This window comes from Macrobrachium nipponense, chromosome 19 (assembly GCF_015104395.2).
Source record: "Macrobrachium nipponense isolate FS-2020 chromosome 19, ASM1510439v2, whole genome shotgun sequence".
NCBI lineage: Eukaryota > Metazoa > Arthropoda > Malacostraca > Decapoda > Palaemonidae > Macrobrachium > Macrobrachium nipponense.
The window spans coordinates 37,775,387-37,793,151 of NC_061088.1; the positions used below are offsets into that span (position 1 = coordinate 37,775,387).

At 37.3% G+C, this 17,765-nt stretch overlaps 1 protein-coding gene and 1 long non-coding RNA gene across 4 annotated transcripts in view; one reads left to right on the plus strand and one right to left on the minus strand.

Moving 5' to 3' along the window:
• The window catches only part of LOC135216289 (uncharacterized), a 196,890-nt gene extending 184,232 nt beyond the window's left edge, over window positions 1-12,658 (minus strand). Inside the window, exon 1 of the long non-coding RNA XR_010314848.1 lies at window positions 11,281-12,658. This is a non-coding gene — a long non-coding RNA (uncharacterized LOC135216289). The remainder of the gene's footprint in view (window positions 1-11,280) is intronic.
• Window positions 1-17,765, plus strand: part of LOC135216268 (serine/arginine repetitive matrix protein 2-like) — a 350,391-nt gene that overhangs the window by 316,131 nt on the left and 16,495 nt on the right. For all 3 annotated transcript variants that reach the window (XM_064251443.1, XM_064251436.1, XM_064251451.1), the window contains 2 exons: window positions 1,435-1,606; window positions 6,053-6,228. In XM_064251443.1, coding sequence (XP_064107513.1) covers window positions 1,435-1,606; window positions 6,053-6,228 — 348 coding nt within the window. The remainder of the gene's footprint in view (window positions 1-1,434; window positions 1,607-6,052; window positions 6,229-17,765) is intronic.

Sequence of the window (17,765 nt, forward strand, 5' to 3'; positions counted from 1 at the left end):
AAAAAAATGTAAAAATAAAAAAAGAGAAAAAAATTAATTTTAACTTTTTTGTTAAGTGTTACGGTTTTGTTAATGTGTTTCATGAAGTTTAGTTTATGTTTCCTGACATTTTTAATGTGTTTCGTTAAGTGTACGTACTACGTATCAAATTTTCTGCTGTTTGTCCTCCTCCTCTGTCGCCACTTTCGAACATCACCTCACTCTAAAGGTAAGGTTCCACATTTTACTACATACGTACGTATGTACGTACAGTATTTCTTGTATACCATGTACACTAATACACTTTATTTACAGGTACATATTAGTAGTACGTATTAAGTTAGGTATTGAATGGTCCAAATTGTTGTAGTATTTCATTGTTTATTGGTCAATTTAGCTTTATTATAAAATTTACTGGGGTGTTTTTGTAGGGCTTGGAACGGATTAGGCAATTTACATGTAAAATGCGGTTCAAGATACGAAAAGCTCAATTTACGAAGGCCGCCTCAGAACGGATAAATTTCATATGTCGAGGTACCACTGTATATATATATATATTATATATATATATATATATATATATATATATATATATATATATATATACCCTTTAAAAGCCTGATTGTTAATTGTGTGGTTTAAACCACATAAGTCATATTTTTCAAAATACAATATTCAGAGCTTGATCCTACATCATCATTTGCATCATTATTATTATATTTCAGACGATTCCTTTTCACTACAGAAGTAAACCTTTAATTTAGTAGACTTTCTTACTTACTTCTAAGCTTTTTATTATGAATTTTTGCTGCTATGTTAACCATTTAGAAGTGATGTATTTTGCGGGTAGAAATCTTAAATTGAAGTAAGTTCTAAGAAAGTTACAATTCGTATAGAATTACTGGTAGCTGTATGATACACTGCACGTTTATTTGTAAGGTATGCTAGAGGTATTTGTTACTTATCAGATTTCATTAAGCTACTTATCAAAAGGCCAGTCAAAGGCGTACTAGTTTAAATGTCCACTCTGAATATATGAAAAGCATGAATATCTTTTGTTTACGAACATCTCTGAAATAAGAAAAAAATGATTAAGTAATCTTATTGACATTTCCAATTTATGGTTTTTTTTATTTCATCTATTTTGGGAAACCCAACAAGATAGTAGCAACTTGGTACCCTTTTTAGACTACACCTAAGAAAGAACTGAACGCGATTGATTGATAGACTGAGCTGTTAGACATTATAAACTGGTGTAACGAGCACTATGGGTATTAGCGAAACAAAATTTCGAAGAAATTCTAAAGCTGTCATGACTCACTGCTGATCAGCAAAGCAGAATAATTAACCCTACGCTCTACCTTCCTGGCTCTTGGGATCAGCGTGAGTTTATGATGCCTCGTGGGTTGTTCATAATAACTATTAATAACAATGAACATTCTTTCTGTCCGACAGCTTAGCAGGAATGTCACGCTCCGTGACGGTAGCGGTCGTGTACGTGATGTGCGTGACGTCACTCAGCTGGCGGGACTCCCTCAAGGCTGTGCGCGGCGCTCGCAATGTAGCCAACCCAAACGTAGGGTTCCTCAAGCAGCTGCAGGATTTCGAGAATGAGAGGCTTGGAGAAGTAAGTAGCTACAGAGTTGCTGTTCCTCGTATCGAATTAAGCTAGCCTTATGCCAGCACAACCTCTTACTCTGATGTACTAAAGTATAGGGTCATTTCCTGAGTGCTATGTGCTGAGCCTAGAGTGTAGCCAACCCACTTCTGAGGGAATCGTAACTGGGATTCTTAGAAGTAAGTATAAGCTTATTGATGATGCTGGCTTTATGCCAACACAGGATTTTGCTTTGATAAACTGCCTTAAAGGGACTAGGTCAATTCAACAAGGCTGCACAGAGAGCTTAGAATGTCGTCAACTCAACCGTTACATTTGAGTTCCCGAAGCAGCTGCAAGACTTAGAAACTGAGAGAAAATTATTTATAATAGCTTTGGTTTGCGAACATCTCTGAAGAGAAAAAATTATCCAATACTTTTATTCATAACATTCCAAATCTATATGATTTTTGTTTTTCTTGGGAGAGCCAACAAGATGGGCACCTTGGTGCCCTTGCTAGACTACACCTCAAGATTTGGCACTATAAGATGAACTTACAGCTACCATGGGCGTCGGCTTATGTTACAAACCTCTGGGGTTCTAGTACAGGTTCTTAGGTACTTTATTTTGCTAGGATCGTAGACAGTATATGCAACCCATGTTCAAGGAAAGCAGGCACAAAAACACTCCAGAAAAACTTAACAGTATTTATTACAAAACAGAAATAATTTAAATCAGCCTTGCGGGTTCAAGTAAAATACATACAACAATACAGCTTAAAGCAAGAGGACTAAATACCAGGTCCTCAACGAGCCACAAAGCACCCTAAAGCTAAATATCTAAATCCTAACAGAAATTCAGAGGAGAACAAATATCTCATAAATCAGTGAGGATCCAAATATATGCCGGCCAAAACTATCCTAAATAACAAAAGGCTGAAGGAAGTGGACGATATCAAAACAAGGAAAACCTTAAATTTACCTACCTAGCCATATAACTAAAGATATGGAATACTATCCACCAATAAACAGTAAACAATAAAGGCAATAATAAGCTTACAACATAAACAAGTAAAACCTATGACAAAGTATATGTATATATATATAATATATGTACTGGACGTACACTGACAGTTCCAATCCTTACGTCGGGGATGAACAACTGAAGACGGGTCGAACTAGGAGTCTATAGCGAGCACCCAAACTGCTACTAAAGGGATGGACACGATCGCCAGGACAAAAGGGGTATAAGGCTCCTCGAAGGAAATAATAGCTATACTGCCTTACCTGGCGATTGCCTCCCTAAGTATCTCCTTACGAGCCAGCGCTCACACACATCCCCGAAGAAAAGCAGAAGGACGAAGGCAGAAGTGGCAGGTGAATCCGTAATTAGTACCGGGATCCAGCGACGGTAACCCCAAATTTCCCCGTGGGCTCCCTCCAACGGGAAATAAGGGGTAATACGAGAAGTCGCAAATAACTTACGCTTCTGCGGAACCCCGTAAAGCGGACACTATGGTCGCAAGTGAACGAAGAGCCGTGATCTACAGCACCAGAGTCGCAGGTGACTAAGGCACCTACGAACGGTCGTGAGGAAAGATTCCAACAGCGCCGTTTCCAAAATAAACTGCCAAAAGGTCGTCCTCCAATAATCCACAAAAGCCGCTCAAGGGGATGGTCTGACAAGGAGCGTTCCAAAGCCCGAACTTCCGCGGGCAGACCATCAACGTTCACAGTACAGCTACGAACCATCCACCGTAGCTCAAAAACAAATCACAAAACAATCGTTAGAACGATAGTTCACAGAAATAAACAAGGGAGGAGGAGGCGCTCAATAACACAAAAACTCTTACATTAACTAACAAGCATTTGGCTGCTTAAGCAAAAGAAACTTGAAAGTAAACAAGGCTGATTTAAACTTGATAAATAAAAACAAAAACTACGTTATTTAATAGCTTAGAAAATCAAAATTCGTCGAAGGAAATTATAAATGTGCAAGCTTGTTGGCGCATGCTACGTGTGCTGGAACCCGTCGCTGCTGTCTCCCCTACCTACCCCACCCCTACCTGGGGCAGGCAAACAGGTTTGCATGAGGAGGGTGGATGTCTCCCTTACCCTACCTACCTTGCCCCCACCGGACTGCACAAACCAGTTTGCAGGGACTGGGCCACGTCTTCTCCCCTACTGTCACCCACAGGAGGACAAACAAGATCTACTCGAATTTTATTATAGAAATGAATTATGACTTTCTGCCGATCGGCCGATTCATAATCGGATTTGTATTGCTCTTGTGAGGTTAAGCTGACCTTATGCCAGCATGGAATCTTACACACTGATGAACATTCCTTTAATACTTGGAAGCAACCGCTCGATTTTGTGTAAAGCCCAGGGAAACCAGTCCACATGCAGGGTTCCAAGCTTATTCAGGATACCAAAAGTGAGAACCTCATAGATCTATGCATACCTTATATCAGCATGGATTCTTCCTTAAACAATGATGAAATTCTTGTAAGTAAAGATTCGCTCTTGACCAAAGACTGGAATGCAGCCGGCGTACGAAGAACTGAATGTATCTAACCCTAATGTGGGGATCCTGAAGAAGTTACAATATTAGATTCACATCACCCATGATAATATGATGTCTAGGCTAGTCCCTTACGACGCTTCTGATTGGCTGATGATAAGCTAATCACCGGGCTGGAAACTCTCAGTCTCTCGAGAGAGTTCACATAGGCAAGATGTATGTTCCACCTCTTCTGAGGAATACTTTTAAAAGACGTATTCCTCAGGAGAGGTGGAACGTACACCCTGCCTATGTGAACTCTCGAGAGAGACTAAGAGTTTCCAGCCCTGTGATTGGCTTATCAATAGCCAATCAGAAGCGTCGTGAGGGACGGGTATAGACATCAGATGCAGGGTTGATGTGAATCTACTATAAACTACGAAAATAAAAGGTTGACTCGATGCAGGAGATTCATGAAAATCAGGCTGTAAAGCCAAACACAGGGGAACTTCCAGCCATTCAGAGATTCTTAAGACAGTGAAAAGAGGGAGTTGGAGTGACCGGACAGCAAGCCGGAAGAAAGGACCGAGCGATAATGGAGGTAGAGTAAATGGCTGAAAAGTGGGTGCAGCAGAAGGAGGCATGAGGTGCATTAACGGCACTGGCCCCCCACAGGTACTTAACTGCAGGGTTGACAAAGCTGCCATCTTACTACGAAAATGAGGTTCATAGGTGTAGGAATGGAGTTGCTGTTGTCAAGAGTAAGTAAGTCACATGCCACCACGGGCCTCGTTCTGATCAACAAACAGCGTTTGTAGGCATTCAGCAAGTTCCCAAGTTCCCAAAGGCTGCGTGTGGAGGGAGCCCAGAACATGGCCGACCCAAAAGTGGAGTGCCATAAGCAGCGGCAAGACTCCAAAGACGGTTGATCAATACACGGATGGACTGATGATACTCGAATAAGCAGTGTTTATGAAATGAGTTGAATATAAAATTTAGGCCAAATGCCAAGCACTGGGACCTATGAGGTCATTCAGTGCTGAAATAGAAATTGACAGTAAAAGGTTTGAAAGGTGTAACAGGAGGAAAACCTCAAAGCAGTGGCACTATGACTCAAGATTTAGGAGTGGGTGGAAAGTAAGAGGAAGAAAGAGTACATGAAAGGAGGTACAGTAAAAGGAGCGAAAGTGGTTGCAGCTAGGGGTAGAAGGCACGCTGCAAAGAACCTTAAGTAATGCCTACAGTGCACCGCATGAGGTCCGCTGACGGAACTACCCCCCTACGGAGAGCACTTCTTATGAAAACCTCGTATAAGATGGTCAGATTACACGAAGGTTCATGTATCAATGATGTCAACCTTAGGGAAAATAACAACATACAGAATGTCAAATTATTACTTCGGAGAAAGTTTGCTAAACTTTAGCCATACATTTTCTTCTGCCTAAAAAAATTTTTATTCTGTGTTTGAATTCTGTACATCGACAATTTATTGCCTATATGTATAAAATCGTCTTTCTCTATGAATAACTTTACTGCATGTACTCATTTTCAATTTCTTGTTTGAGCAGAATAACGGTGACGCTTAGGTAGGTAAACAGATACATAATACATATATATATGTATGTATAATACTTTACTCCTCAGTAACGAAAGGAAAATGAGTCTGGGTACTTAACGACTTCACCCTCCAACGGGACTCTTGGCGAACACCTGATGTTCTTTAAGAGTCCTGTTCGAGGGCAAATTCATTATATAATTTTGTTTTTCAATAGTGGAATAAATTCATACATATGTGTATGTATGTGTATGTATGTATGTATATATATATATATATATATATATATATATATATATATATAATATATATATATATATCTGTGTGTGTGTGTTGCGCGCACAAAATTCACAAGCGCACACTTGAAACACTTTCTCCCAGAAAATGAAGTCATTGTCACTTGTTCCCTAACCCGCAGGAGCGCCGAAGGCTGAGGGCCAAGTACCACAACGTCACCCTCGAGGACGAGGACGAGCAGATGGCCAAGCAGCTCTTGGCTTCGTACTACCACTCGATGAGCATCGGAGAGATGTGCGAAGGGAACTGTCCTCCAGGAGTGGCATGCCCCAGGGGCCTCTGCCACCCACCGAGGAGGTGAGGAGACCAAAAATGTACCCCAGCATGGAAAGGAGAGGAAGAGAGCGCCGAGAGGAGGAGGAGGAACGTAGATGTAGAAGTAGTAGAGAGCAGGAAGAAGGGGGAAGAAAGGACAAAGTAGCAAAAGTAGAAGGATTGGGCCAAAAGTAGACCGAAGGGCGAGGTTAGACGTATGAGATAGAAAGGAGTAGGTACGGAATGAAAACACAGACATAGCAAAGTTAGAATGACTGGCCCAAAAATAAATGGAAGGAAGACAGAAAAATCGCATACTTAGTAAAATAGAAAAAATAACGGGATAGGTTAGATGATATAAACGGTTAAAAGTACACCGGAAGGAAGAAAGGGAAATGAGACACCAGAGGAAGGAATAAGTAAAATGAAAAGGTTAGCGAGCAGAAAGGAAAAGTCGTTTAGGGATAATTCAGGTCAACAAACTCGGGTGTTTCGTAGATAAAAAGAAAAGGGGAATTCAAAATACGCCAGTTCAAGAAAGAAGGGGAAAGTAAAAGTGGAGGGACAGGGATTGTAAAGAGATCAAGAATAGGAGGATAACAATAAGAATGAAAAACGGCTGCGCATCAATGACGTTAGTAACAACAACGAATATAAGTCAATTAGAAATAAATAAACGATGCTGCTGAAGGAGTTGAAGAGACGAATGTGTACACAATCAAAATAGAAAATAAAAATCGAATAATCGAAAAAAGCAAGTTAATAATAGACTGATACTTTAAAAAAGGCGTTGAAACTGAATAAGAGGATGAGCAAAATTTCAAATACGAAGCCAGAGAATGATGAGTGCAAGAGTAGAAGTTACGACCGACTGAAAGTTGGGGTACGCGAATGAAGGGCGGCCGAGATGATGTCATACGTAGTAATGATGAGAATAAAATAAGGATTAGATCTGCATTTAGGGTGTTACAGAAAAAAGAAAAATTCAAGCAGAATAATTACATTGTAAGTTACAGGAAGCACAATAGCTTGTAAGATATATCACAGCATATGGGAATTCACTTGTGTGTCCTCTATAGTTATCTCATGAGATGGAGACGGTTGATTTTGCCTTCCTCAGTCAACAGCAACTTATCCAACACACACACGCACACAAAACTATAGTAAGGAAGTTTACCTTCAAAATGTAAAATGGAGGGACATTACTTCATACCTGCAGTGTATTGAGAAAACTTGAACTCTGACGCGCCATTCAATAATTACAAAAAGTGACTGAAAATATGTATCATAGATTGGTATATATCAAATAGAATCACGCACGACATGAAGTATAAAGAATCATTTGTAACGTCTAGGAATCATTGTAATGACACTGTGAAGTACTTTGTTATTGGTGAAAAAAGAATAGGCCTTTGAATAAATGAAACGAATAAATAAAAACTGTAAAAAAAAGAATAGGCCTATGAATAAATAAAACGGATAAATAGAAACATTCAAAGAGAAAACCCCGTGTCGATTATACTTGAGTAGCCAGAATGATGCCGGTAGTACTGATGAAAATTCCAGCAGATATATTTCAGGAAAACGAACTGTATAGCCGTTACTTCACGTGTTCGTCAGCTTTAGTCGCTTGATTTACGCTAAATAGGGGTTATGGACCGTCACCAAAAGCACGCTAGCTAAAATAGTGTGAAGGAATAAACACAAAACTCGTGAGAATAGAACAAAAAAAACCTGAATGATAGACATAGCTTATGTAGCAATCAAACACAGAGGACCAATTTATATATTGTTATAAAAGTGTTACTATATGTACATGTGTACTTGGTGTCCACTGAAAGATTCACTCAAAGTTGTAATTATCCATTCTGCCCATGCAAGGTACGATCAACCAAAAAAGAAAAAAAAAAAAGAAAGAAAACACTTGAAAAATAATGAATAAAAAAAATTGCTCTAGGACCCCAAATCAAAACTAGGCAGAGAAATACATGGGATGGCGATACAAAGCAATCATGGAAATAGAAGTATAAATCCCAGCATATCAAATGGAGGAGTAGAACAAAAGAAGTAATTCATAGTCATGATACTGTAACTGGAGTGAGGGAAAATAGAACAAGAGAAGCAATCAAGTCATTGACCAAAAAAGAGATTTAACCACAGACCAATTCTTATTTCTTATATTTTTCAGGCTTTCTGCAGAAGGGTATAGGGGATTACACAGATATACACTTGTATGTTAGAGAGAGAGAGGAAAAAGTAAAATAAGTAACAAAAGTTTGGCATCACCGCGATCTCGGGCAAGTCTCAGCCTTACTTTAGGCCTATTAATCTTTAGGCCTCCCATCGTATTTTCCCTTTTTCATTTCTAAGTCGTTTGAATTTCTTAAGTATAAGTAACTAATTGTTTTCTCTTTGTATGTTTCCCTTATTATCACCTCCACAGCTACAGGTCAAATTAAGCATCACGTTTCATTGTATGTATTCCTATCATTCATCTAGGTCATGAACTGAAACACTATACACGCACACATATATTATATACATACATATATATGCATGTACACACACACACACACACACACATATATATATATATATATATAAAATATATATATATATATATATATATAGCGCCTCTATAATTAGCAAACGAATGTATATACTACAATATACATGAACTATATTGTAAAGTACACATACGTAAGTACAATTCTATAAGCACATTTTCATACACAAACCAAAGACCGTTACCTTCATTCCCCTTTCTGCTCCACTGGCATTCTGTTTTTTGCATCACTGTACCCTTTCATGACGCTGTCAATTATACACCGTTTTCTAACCTAAGTTTGATTTTGATTTTACACACTGGATTTAGAAAGGCTAATAAAACTTTTAGAAAACCAATTTATGTTCTCAATTCCATCAACCTTTTTGTGTTCGGCTCAGCGCCCTAGGAGGATTCAGAAGGAAGTCTTGGGGGAAAATGATGAGGATTTTCCTTGCTAGTAAATCAGTGTACGTATGATAATTTCATCTATTAAGCATAAACCACGGACTAAATCATGTTAAAATTATTCCGCCACTTTCAGCACTGACTCCTCTTAGAAAATGCATTAGTTTCAGTCAAACCATCAGTTAAGTCAACTCATCAATTAACCCAATAATAAATGAACCCCAAACCAATTAGTTAACTTATATATAATAGCGCCATTGTCATTATCAATCAAGATGTGAATTGTCCATCTACCATTACCCTGATGGTACATATACATTAATTTTATGGCTACTCAGCTGTACAATAGACCTGTCTTAATCAACCAGTTACCCCTTTTTCCTCCATCATTACCCATTTTTTATACTAATAATAATAAGCAGTTATGGTCTGTTTCTTATATCTCTGTGTTTATTCTTAAGTGTCATTAATTAGTGTTTTGCCAATGCCAAATATATTGTGGGGTTTTGATTATACATCTATGTCTTTTATATGTATCTGACGATGTGTTATTGTTACATTTTAAGCATGGAGGGCGGTAAATCAGACAATTTAATATTATAACTTTTCATGTAAAAAATTCAAAGCTTTTATAAACAGGCATTCAAATATCAACTGAAAACATATTTTAAATTTCCTTTCAAGAAATATATATATATATATAATATATATATATATATATATATATATATATATATATATATATATATATACACCCTGTTAAGATGTTAATCTCTACTTAATAAAATTATATGATTTCTCTGAAGTTAACCAAAGTCAACCGCCTGAATTACTGTGTTTATTAAATGTGATGACATGTTCAGGCAAACAGCTTAGGATTGTTAACTGAATTATTTACGTTTAGAAATTAGCTGACATCAATAAGTATAAGTATCTACGGAAATTTGATCAGATAGTTTCTACAGTCGAGGCATACAAATTAATTAATAATTAATGAATAATAATAATCATAATAATAATACTTAATAATAAAATTAAATAATAATATGGCAACCGACCCTGATGCTGTCAACTGTTCCACTTGCTATTGTAAACAATTCGATATCTAATATATTCTATTCGCCATTGCTGTCGCAGGTACTATATTGCACACAAAAAAAAAAAAAAAAAAAAAAAAAACTCACAGTCGCGATATGTAAAGTTTTGTTGAAGTTTGCGCACTGTCACGCTATTAAACCGGAATATAGTATCCACCTACGCACCACCTCCGAGGGGCTAGTACTAAGCATGGTGGAAACTCAGTAGGTAGGACGCCGTGTTTTAGCACTAGCCCCTTGAGGATCTAACATATCGTTTATTAACGTATAGAAATATATAGAAATGTGTGTATATAATACTTTGATCCCTGAGGGGCTAGTACTAAACAAAGCGTCCCACTGAGCTTCCGCCATGTTTAATACTAGCAACCTCAGAGGTGATGCAGAGGTCGATACATACCGGATCTGTAAGCATCTAGTTGCCTATTTGCCAGTCTTGGTCTAAAGTCACCAAAGACTATATGCTTCACACTAGGCAAAAACATCTAGAGTTGCCTTGGACTAAAAGCTAGTCTGATAGTATGAAGTCACTATAGTTAAATCGTTAACCAAAGTCTAACTTAGGTTAGTTGGACCACACCAGACTTCTTGATCTCCTTACCATTACCAAATTTTCGGCTACCTTTGGGCAAGGGTCAGTGCTAGTAGATGGCTGGCAAATCGAACCAACCACCCAACCTATATAAAAAAAAATCCATAAGAAATGAGTCAAAATTTTTCAATAAGAAAGGAGATTATAAAACGAGTTATTGGACCAATAATCGTTCCCGTAATTCAATAAACAGGATAAACGTAAGGTAGCTCGGAAAACAGACGCGCAAATCGAGAACAAAAAGGACAACCAGAATAATGGAGAAATCAAGTTTAAATGACATTAAAAGTGTTCAGGCCAGAGAGAAAATATAAATACCTAATACCTTTGCAAAATAAGGAAGGAGCTGCAGTTATTGTTTACAAATGCGTAGCCTACGCTGCCACCAAAACATCAGATAGACACTTTCATTTCGAAGTCACTCTACAAAACATTATGCAAGCAATACATACCTTTTAAAAGTTGCTTCGAATCCTTAGATTTTGCTTTATCATGGCTCCAACATGAAAGCTGGCACAACGAACCTTACTACTACGTACGACCGACGACGAAAACATCAAGCCCAATCAAGTAAGAATACAGTCTGAAGTTGAGGACGGGGAGGGGTCTATTACAGGTTGACAGTAGGACTTAACTTATCCGCACATCTGGTCTTTTCGCGTGAAAATTCCGAGTTGCCACTCGTTCTAAGATACCATGATTTGAATTACTTCCGACTCTTGTAATCATACCAAGAACTGTTATAATTGTTCATGATGAAGAATCTAGTACAATTAAATCGCAGTTTGAAGTAGTAGGATCAAAGATTAATAGCATTTATTGGCAACTCTTCTTCCCAATCTCCAATGGGGATCTCAAGTGCTATAAAAGAAAAGGTAAAAATATGGTGATAGCGCAAAAAAGAAAAGTTGAAACCTCTGCACGCGCACGCAGTCTATGTGAGTTTCTGCTACAAACTTTTCACTCGGAATGCTTTTGTCTAGTATGTAACACAGACAATGGTCTACTGTAAGGCTATTTTCTTAATTTACACCTTCCATTCCGTTTGAAAGTTTAGTAAAGAATGTTACCTAATAGGTGCATTCTACACGAGCAGCAAAAACGCTGCAGCTGTTACCAGTAAACATGCTAGAAAGGAAGGGGAAAATCAGTTAATCTAGCAGTTTTTCTACTGCCACCTGTCGTCATGAATACTCGAATAACTTTGCCGGTTATTTGTTTTCTTTTTTCTGATGCCGTGCTGCTAGACTGCTAGTGATGACATCATAAGGTGTTCATTAGGTCACAAAGGGCGATTCGTTTAAGAAAAAAAAAAACCGCATTTTACTACAGTAATTTCATTCACCAACTAACTCATTTCAATTACATTATCGTCCGTTGGGAAACGTTTTGAATTGTTTCTGCGCAAAACTGTAGACCATAAGCGTAAGAAAAGAACACGGGCGCCCTCAATTTAGCTAGCAATCATTATCGCTTGCTTTGGGTGAATTCCAGCATCAAGAATACACAACCCGCCTGTGATATTTCCTTGATTACAGTCACTCACACGTATACATTCATGGTGCGCGCGCGCACACACACACACATACATATATATATATACATATATATATATATATATATATATATATATATATATATATATGTGTGTGTGTGTGTGTGTGTGTGTGTGTGTGTGTGTGTGTGTGTCTTAAATTTAACGCTGGGACTATTGAGTTCTAGATGCAATGGTCGCCTAGTATTTTTTATTTTTTTTCGGGAAACAAAGTCACAGAGCTTTGAAATCTGAAATACATCTGGGCATAATTTGGTTTCCACAAAATGCAAGTTGCAATAGTCTTGTTGGTTCATTCATTCAGTGCCTGTTGGTGGGCTGGTTTAGATAAGTAGGCCTTATGCCATTAGGGGATTTGACCAAAGGCGGCATGCGTGATACGAGAAAAGGGATATAGAATTTGCTTTAACATTAAAACTGAGCGTTAAATGGTGTTCATAACATAACTTTTTGAGAGGTGGATTCCGTTTTTTCTTTCTTTCTTTTTTTTTTTTTTTTTTTTGCGCAGTTACCAGTGTTGACAGATTCAGATGTTTTCACCATACAAAACTTTTGCATAAACAAAATTACAATGTCGTAACAGTCCAAGAAATACAGTATATTAATATTAAAGTAACATGAAACTGGTGTAGGCCTACTCCAATTCCTAAGAAAATACTTCCAGAAACCTCTGACAGAAATGAGCCGGTGTGACGTAACAAGAGAATGACTCCAGGAATTTTCTTGGTATCATGTCGTCAAAAATTGCATTTATTAGCTAATACTGGTTGCATAATCGAAGTCATCTGTGCCCCAAGAACGTTTGACATCACCTTATCCAACACAAATGACTTCAACTTTCACGGTTTGATACAAATTTTGTGATTAAGTGGTCGGAGATGCCCGAAAACTGTTATAGTGTGACACTGGTTAAATTACGTACCATACAAACGGGCAGTGTACAACCTGTAACCTCCTAAGCTGTTTGCCAAAAAAAAATGTCCTTTTGTTTAGTTATTTATTTACTTTTTACTGTATATCTCTTTTTGTCTGCTTTCGTAACGTTTTATGTCTGTGTGTGTCTTCACTCGTAGCCTCTTCCGCCGTTCTTCCAAGAAATCACCATCTACGTCTAAAAAGAAATAGTAAAGAAACTCAGATTTTTTACACAAAAATACATGAGCTGAGACGGTAGTATACCAGTTTGTATTTTCACGATTTTCTTACTCCAAACACACACATGCACCCGGCCACTCGTAATTCACTCCGGTAGTGAAGATTTCTTGACTCTCTCTCTCTCTCTCTCTCTCTCTCGATTCTAAAACTGTGCTTTATTGACTTATTTCTGTCTCCCTCTCACTCTCACTTCAGTCTTATTTTGCTTCTTGTTTATAGAACTCACTCTCCCTTGTAAAGTTTCTAGTTTTGTTCCTTGTTCAAGACGTGTGTGTGGGTGAGTGCGCGCTCGCGCTCGGGTGGAAGCAAGTTTCTGTCTAGTATCGTTTAGTAAATAAGTGAGCGTGTGAAGTTTCAGTCTTTGATTTTGTTTATAGAATTCTGTCTCTACCGCTCTGTCTCTCTTTGCTTCTATTTATCAATTTCTCTCTTCCCTTTCTGACACTGATATAGTACTACTAACACCCTTCACCTATCAGCTTTGGTCTTCCGGGAAACCACTCTGGTCGGTTGCACTTGAAAAAAAAAAATAATAAAATAAACTTTATTACGTAACGTATTGCTACTACTTTTAAAAAATAGCACTCTGATGTTTGGAAATAAATGTTCTAATTTCACGCGACAAATCATGATAAAAGATATTATCGTGAATAATACCATACGTGTTTTCCCATAACTCTCTTAACGGTCCGCGATAAGGTTGACGAATGGGTCATTTATGGCCCAATTTGAAAAGTTTTTTTTTTTTTTTTTTTTTTTTTTTTTTTTTTTTTTTTAATAACTACGCATGTTTGTATAATTGGCAAATAACCAGATTATATGCCTAATGAACTATTTTTGGGAAACTGATTTATCAACGAACAATAAAATTTCTTATTTCATTTGCGAAACAAATAACTGACCTTTTATTAAGCTGACCGCAACAGGACCGTTAAAAGATGAGAGACCCATTCCTTTCTCACAGCCTAGAATCTGGTGTCACGCGAGCACATGATCTGGCAACCTTGATTAGCATCTGATACCAAATCTAAGCTCCAAGTAAACTGAGGTTGGCGTCAAATTGAAGTTGCGAATGTTCGTGTGTGTGACACTGCCTTGTCTAGCGTATACGACTTCAGTTTTGCGCACGTATGATCCACTTGATGCATAGTTTGGATGAAGATGCAGACGTTTGTCAGAAAATAATACTCGTTGAACACCACCTTTGGATTGCGTGGTTTGTTGCCTTCGTTCTAAAGTACCCGCTTGCTGAGGTTGGATGCCTTCTCATGATTCGCTGCAGTTTTAAATTCGATGCTTTCTTTATGTTTCCAATATTTGTGTTGGTCCTAAATTTGTGGTTTTTGAATGCTTTAACAACCCTTATTTTTGTTGCGTACCACAGATATTCCTCGTTCTCAGAAAAGGTAACGCAAAATTTTACTTCTTTGCTTCAAAGATTTAACATCATAAGCAGGGTCGTTATTTTCGTTTTCCAAAAGTATCTTGGTATTTTTTTAATGAGCTTGGTTATTCTGTTTTTTCCAAACCAACCATCGACAGTGTGTACTAATCTGCAGCGTTCTGTTTATCCCCAAAAATATACATTGGAATCAGAAATTTCGTTTGAAGGGAACGTATTTCAAATCAATGGAAATCCTTTAATGATGAAATTACTCATAATAATCGTGAATTAAGTAGCCGCGAATTTGATTAAGGGTTCATTGTTCAAAACAGAGTTTTTGTTACTGCATTTACAAAGAATGCGTCCTTTGAAAAGAGAGAATCGCTAAAAACAATGCATCTGAAATAATCCCTGATGCAGAACGCTGCCATAATTACCAAGTTCCTCATATTTCCAACGAATTTGGCCGCTCTATTATAATCTACTTTTAAAAGAATGCATCCAAGTGAGTGCCACGGGTACTGCAAGAGGTAGATGATGACAAACACCTAGCAGGACACTAGCACATGCATCTATAGAACTGTTCTGCCAATTCTATAGCTAGTTAGAAGGGGAAAGAAAAAGCTTGTTTGCGAGATGTTACAAGTTTGCTATCGTCAGCTTTGATAAAGTGAGATACGGAAAGCAACTCCATCTTTATGTCTCCTACGAATCTTGATAAAAAGATGCAAATTCAGATTTCTTCAAAATTACTAGAATTATAAAATTGTAGCATATTAATATATAAACCAACGCCATTTTCTGAAAACTTTCAGTGATTGTGTGGGGGGTGGTGGTGTTGGATTTGAAATGTTTGACCAATGCCAGTGGCCAAGTGAGAGAGGTGAGACTTCTATTACTCTGTAGCATCCGCGCCAGGTTTTGCACGGAGCTAATATTTTTGACAAAACAGATGTTGGTTCGGTCTTCTTACACAGCAAGAAATATGAGGTTTTTAAAAGGCTTTACAGTACCTTTCTTCAACAGAACATTCTGGAACGACGTTTTCTTTGAAGAGTGTAAAAGAAAGCAACCTCTATCAGTCGTAGGATATTCATGTCATGTACTATATTTACGAAATGGATCGCATTCAGTGTAGATTCACTGGCACATAATGACTGCTACCTGAAGGAAGAACAATGTTTCGCTGTAGCAACCATTTTGATGGAACCTTCACTGGCAGCAATTAAGCCATCACCGATAGAAATCGCTCGTGGGACACAGCCTTGATAGTAGGAAGTGTTGAAAGCATCGCCTTGACGTAATCATTCCGAATTCTCTTCAAAATGTTAAGATCATCTGTAGACAAGATTCTTCTTTCCCCTTTGCCCAAAGAAAATCAACAACCACAGTACGCAAACCGTGAAACTAGGACCATATTAGATAGTACTAATACCCAGCACGAAAACATTTGGTGGAAGAAGAGCGTTTTGTTCGGAGTAAACAAGACAAACGCCTCCACTGGGACCTCCGTTGTTAAGTTTGTTAATACGCATTCTGACCCACTTGATTTTGTACAGTATGGAAATGCTATAGAGAGATTCACTCGACTGTTATATAGCATCGTAAGAGATAAGGTTAAGTAGAGAAAAACTAAGTAGAGTTGAGAATTATATTGAAAAACAAGTACACTGAGAAAGAGAAACATTTGGATTAATTTTCCTTTATGAAGAAAATCATATGCGTCCAAATTATATATATATATATCTATATATATATATATATAATATATATATATATATACTATATATATATACATATATATATATATATATATATATATATATATATATATATATATATATATATATATATATAAACTTGAATGCAGAATCTGAAGTTCGGTTGTTAAACAAATGATCCTCTACGTTTATTTTCTGAATTCTCTATTCATTTTCTTTGTTCCGACTTTTAATAAACTTTCAATTCGAAATATTTTCTTTTCGTGTTTTCCAAACAGACGAGTGAGTGCTTGGTTCGGCAACCGTATCATCCCAACTACCACATACTTTGGAATTTCCTCCTTGCTCCTGTGTACCCTTTCGCCTTCTCCTAACCCCTGGAATTTAGGTCTGAACCTCTCTCTTCAGCTTTGTTTATTTATTTTCCTTTTTTATTCCTACTGGCCTCCTTCTCATGGCTTCTCTTGTAAACTTTATTAGCTCGGCCGATTGTAACATCTCTCTCTCTCTCTCTCTCTCTCTCTCTCTCTCTCTCTCTCTCTCTCTCTCTTCCTTTTCTTGAGTTTGCTAGTTTTCTCTCAGATGCAGTTTTTATTCGTGCAAATGCGAAGATGCATATTCAAATAATTTCAACGGACTGAAATCTCTCTCTCTCTCTCTCTCTCTCGTCTCTCTCTCTCTCTCTCTCTATATATATATATATAATATATATATATATATATACATATATATATATATATATATATATATATATATATATATATATATATATATATATATTATATATATATTATATATATATAATATATATATACATAAGCATACTTGCATAAAAGAGTACTTACAAAACCACTCACCTCATACTAAAACTAGAAGAGCTATTAGAAATAATTTTTGCTCAGTCCTTGCTTTTGACAATCAGAAACGATTCTTTTTAAGTGGTTTACATTCATAAGACTTACGACGAATTACCCTCCAAAATCAAAATAGGTGGCTATGACTAATTCCCTCTCTTTCTTCTTCCTCACGTTTTCTTATTTATCCTTAATTAACATCTTCGCCCCGGACAGGATGGTTGATTCTTGGAAAAATAACCAAAATCTTTTCACTTGACCCAGAGGG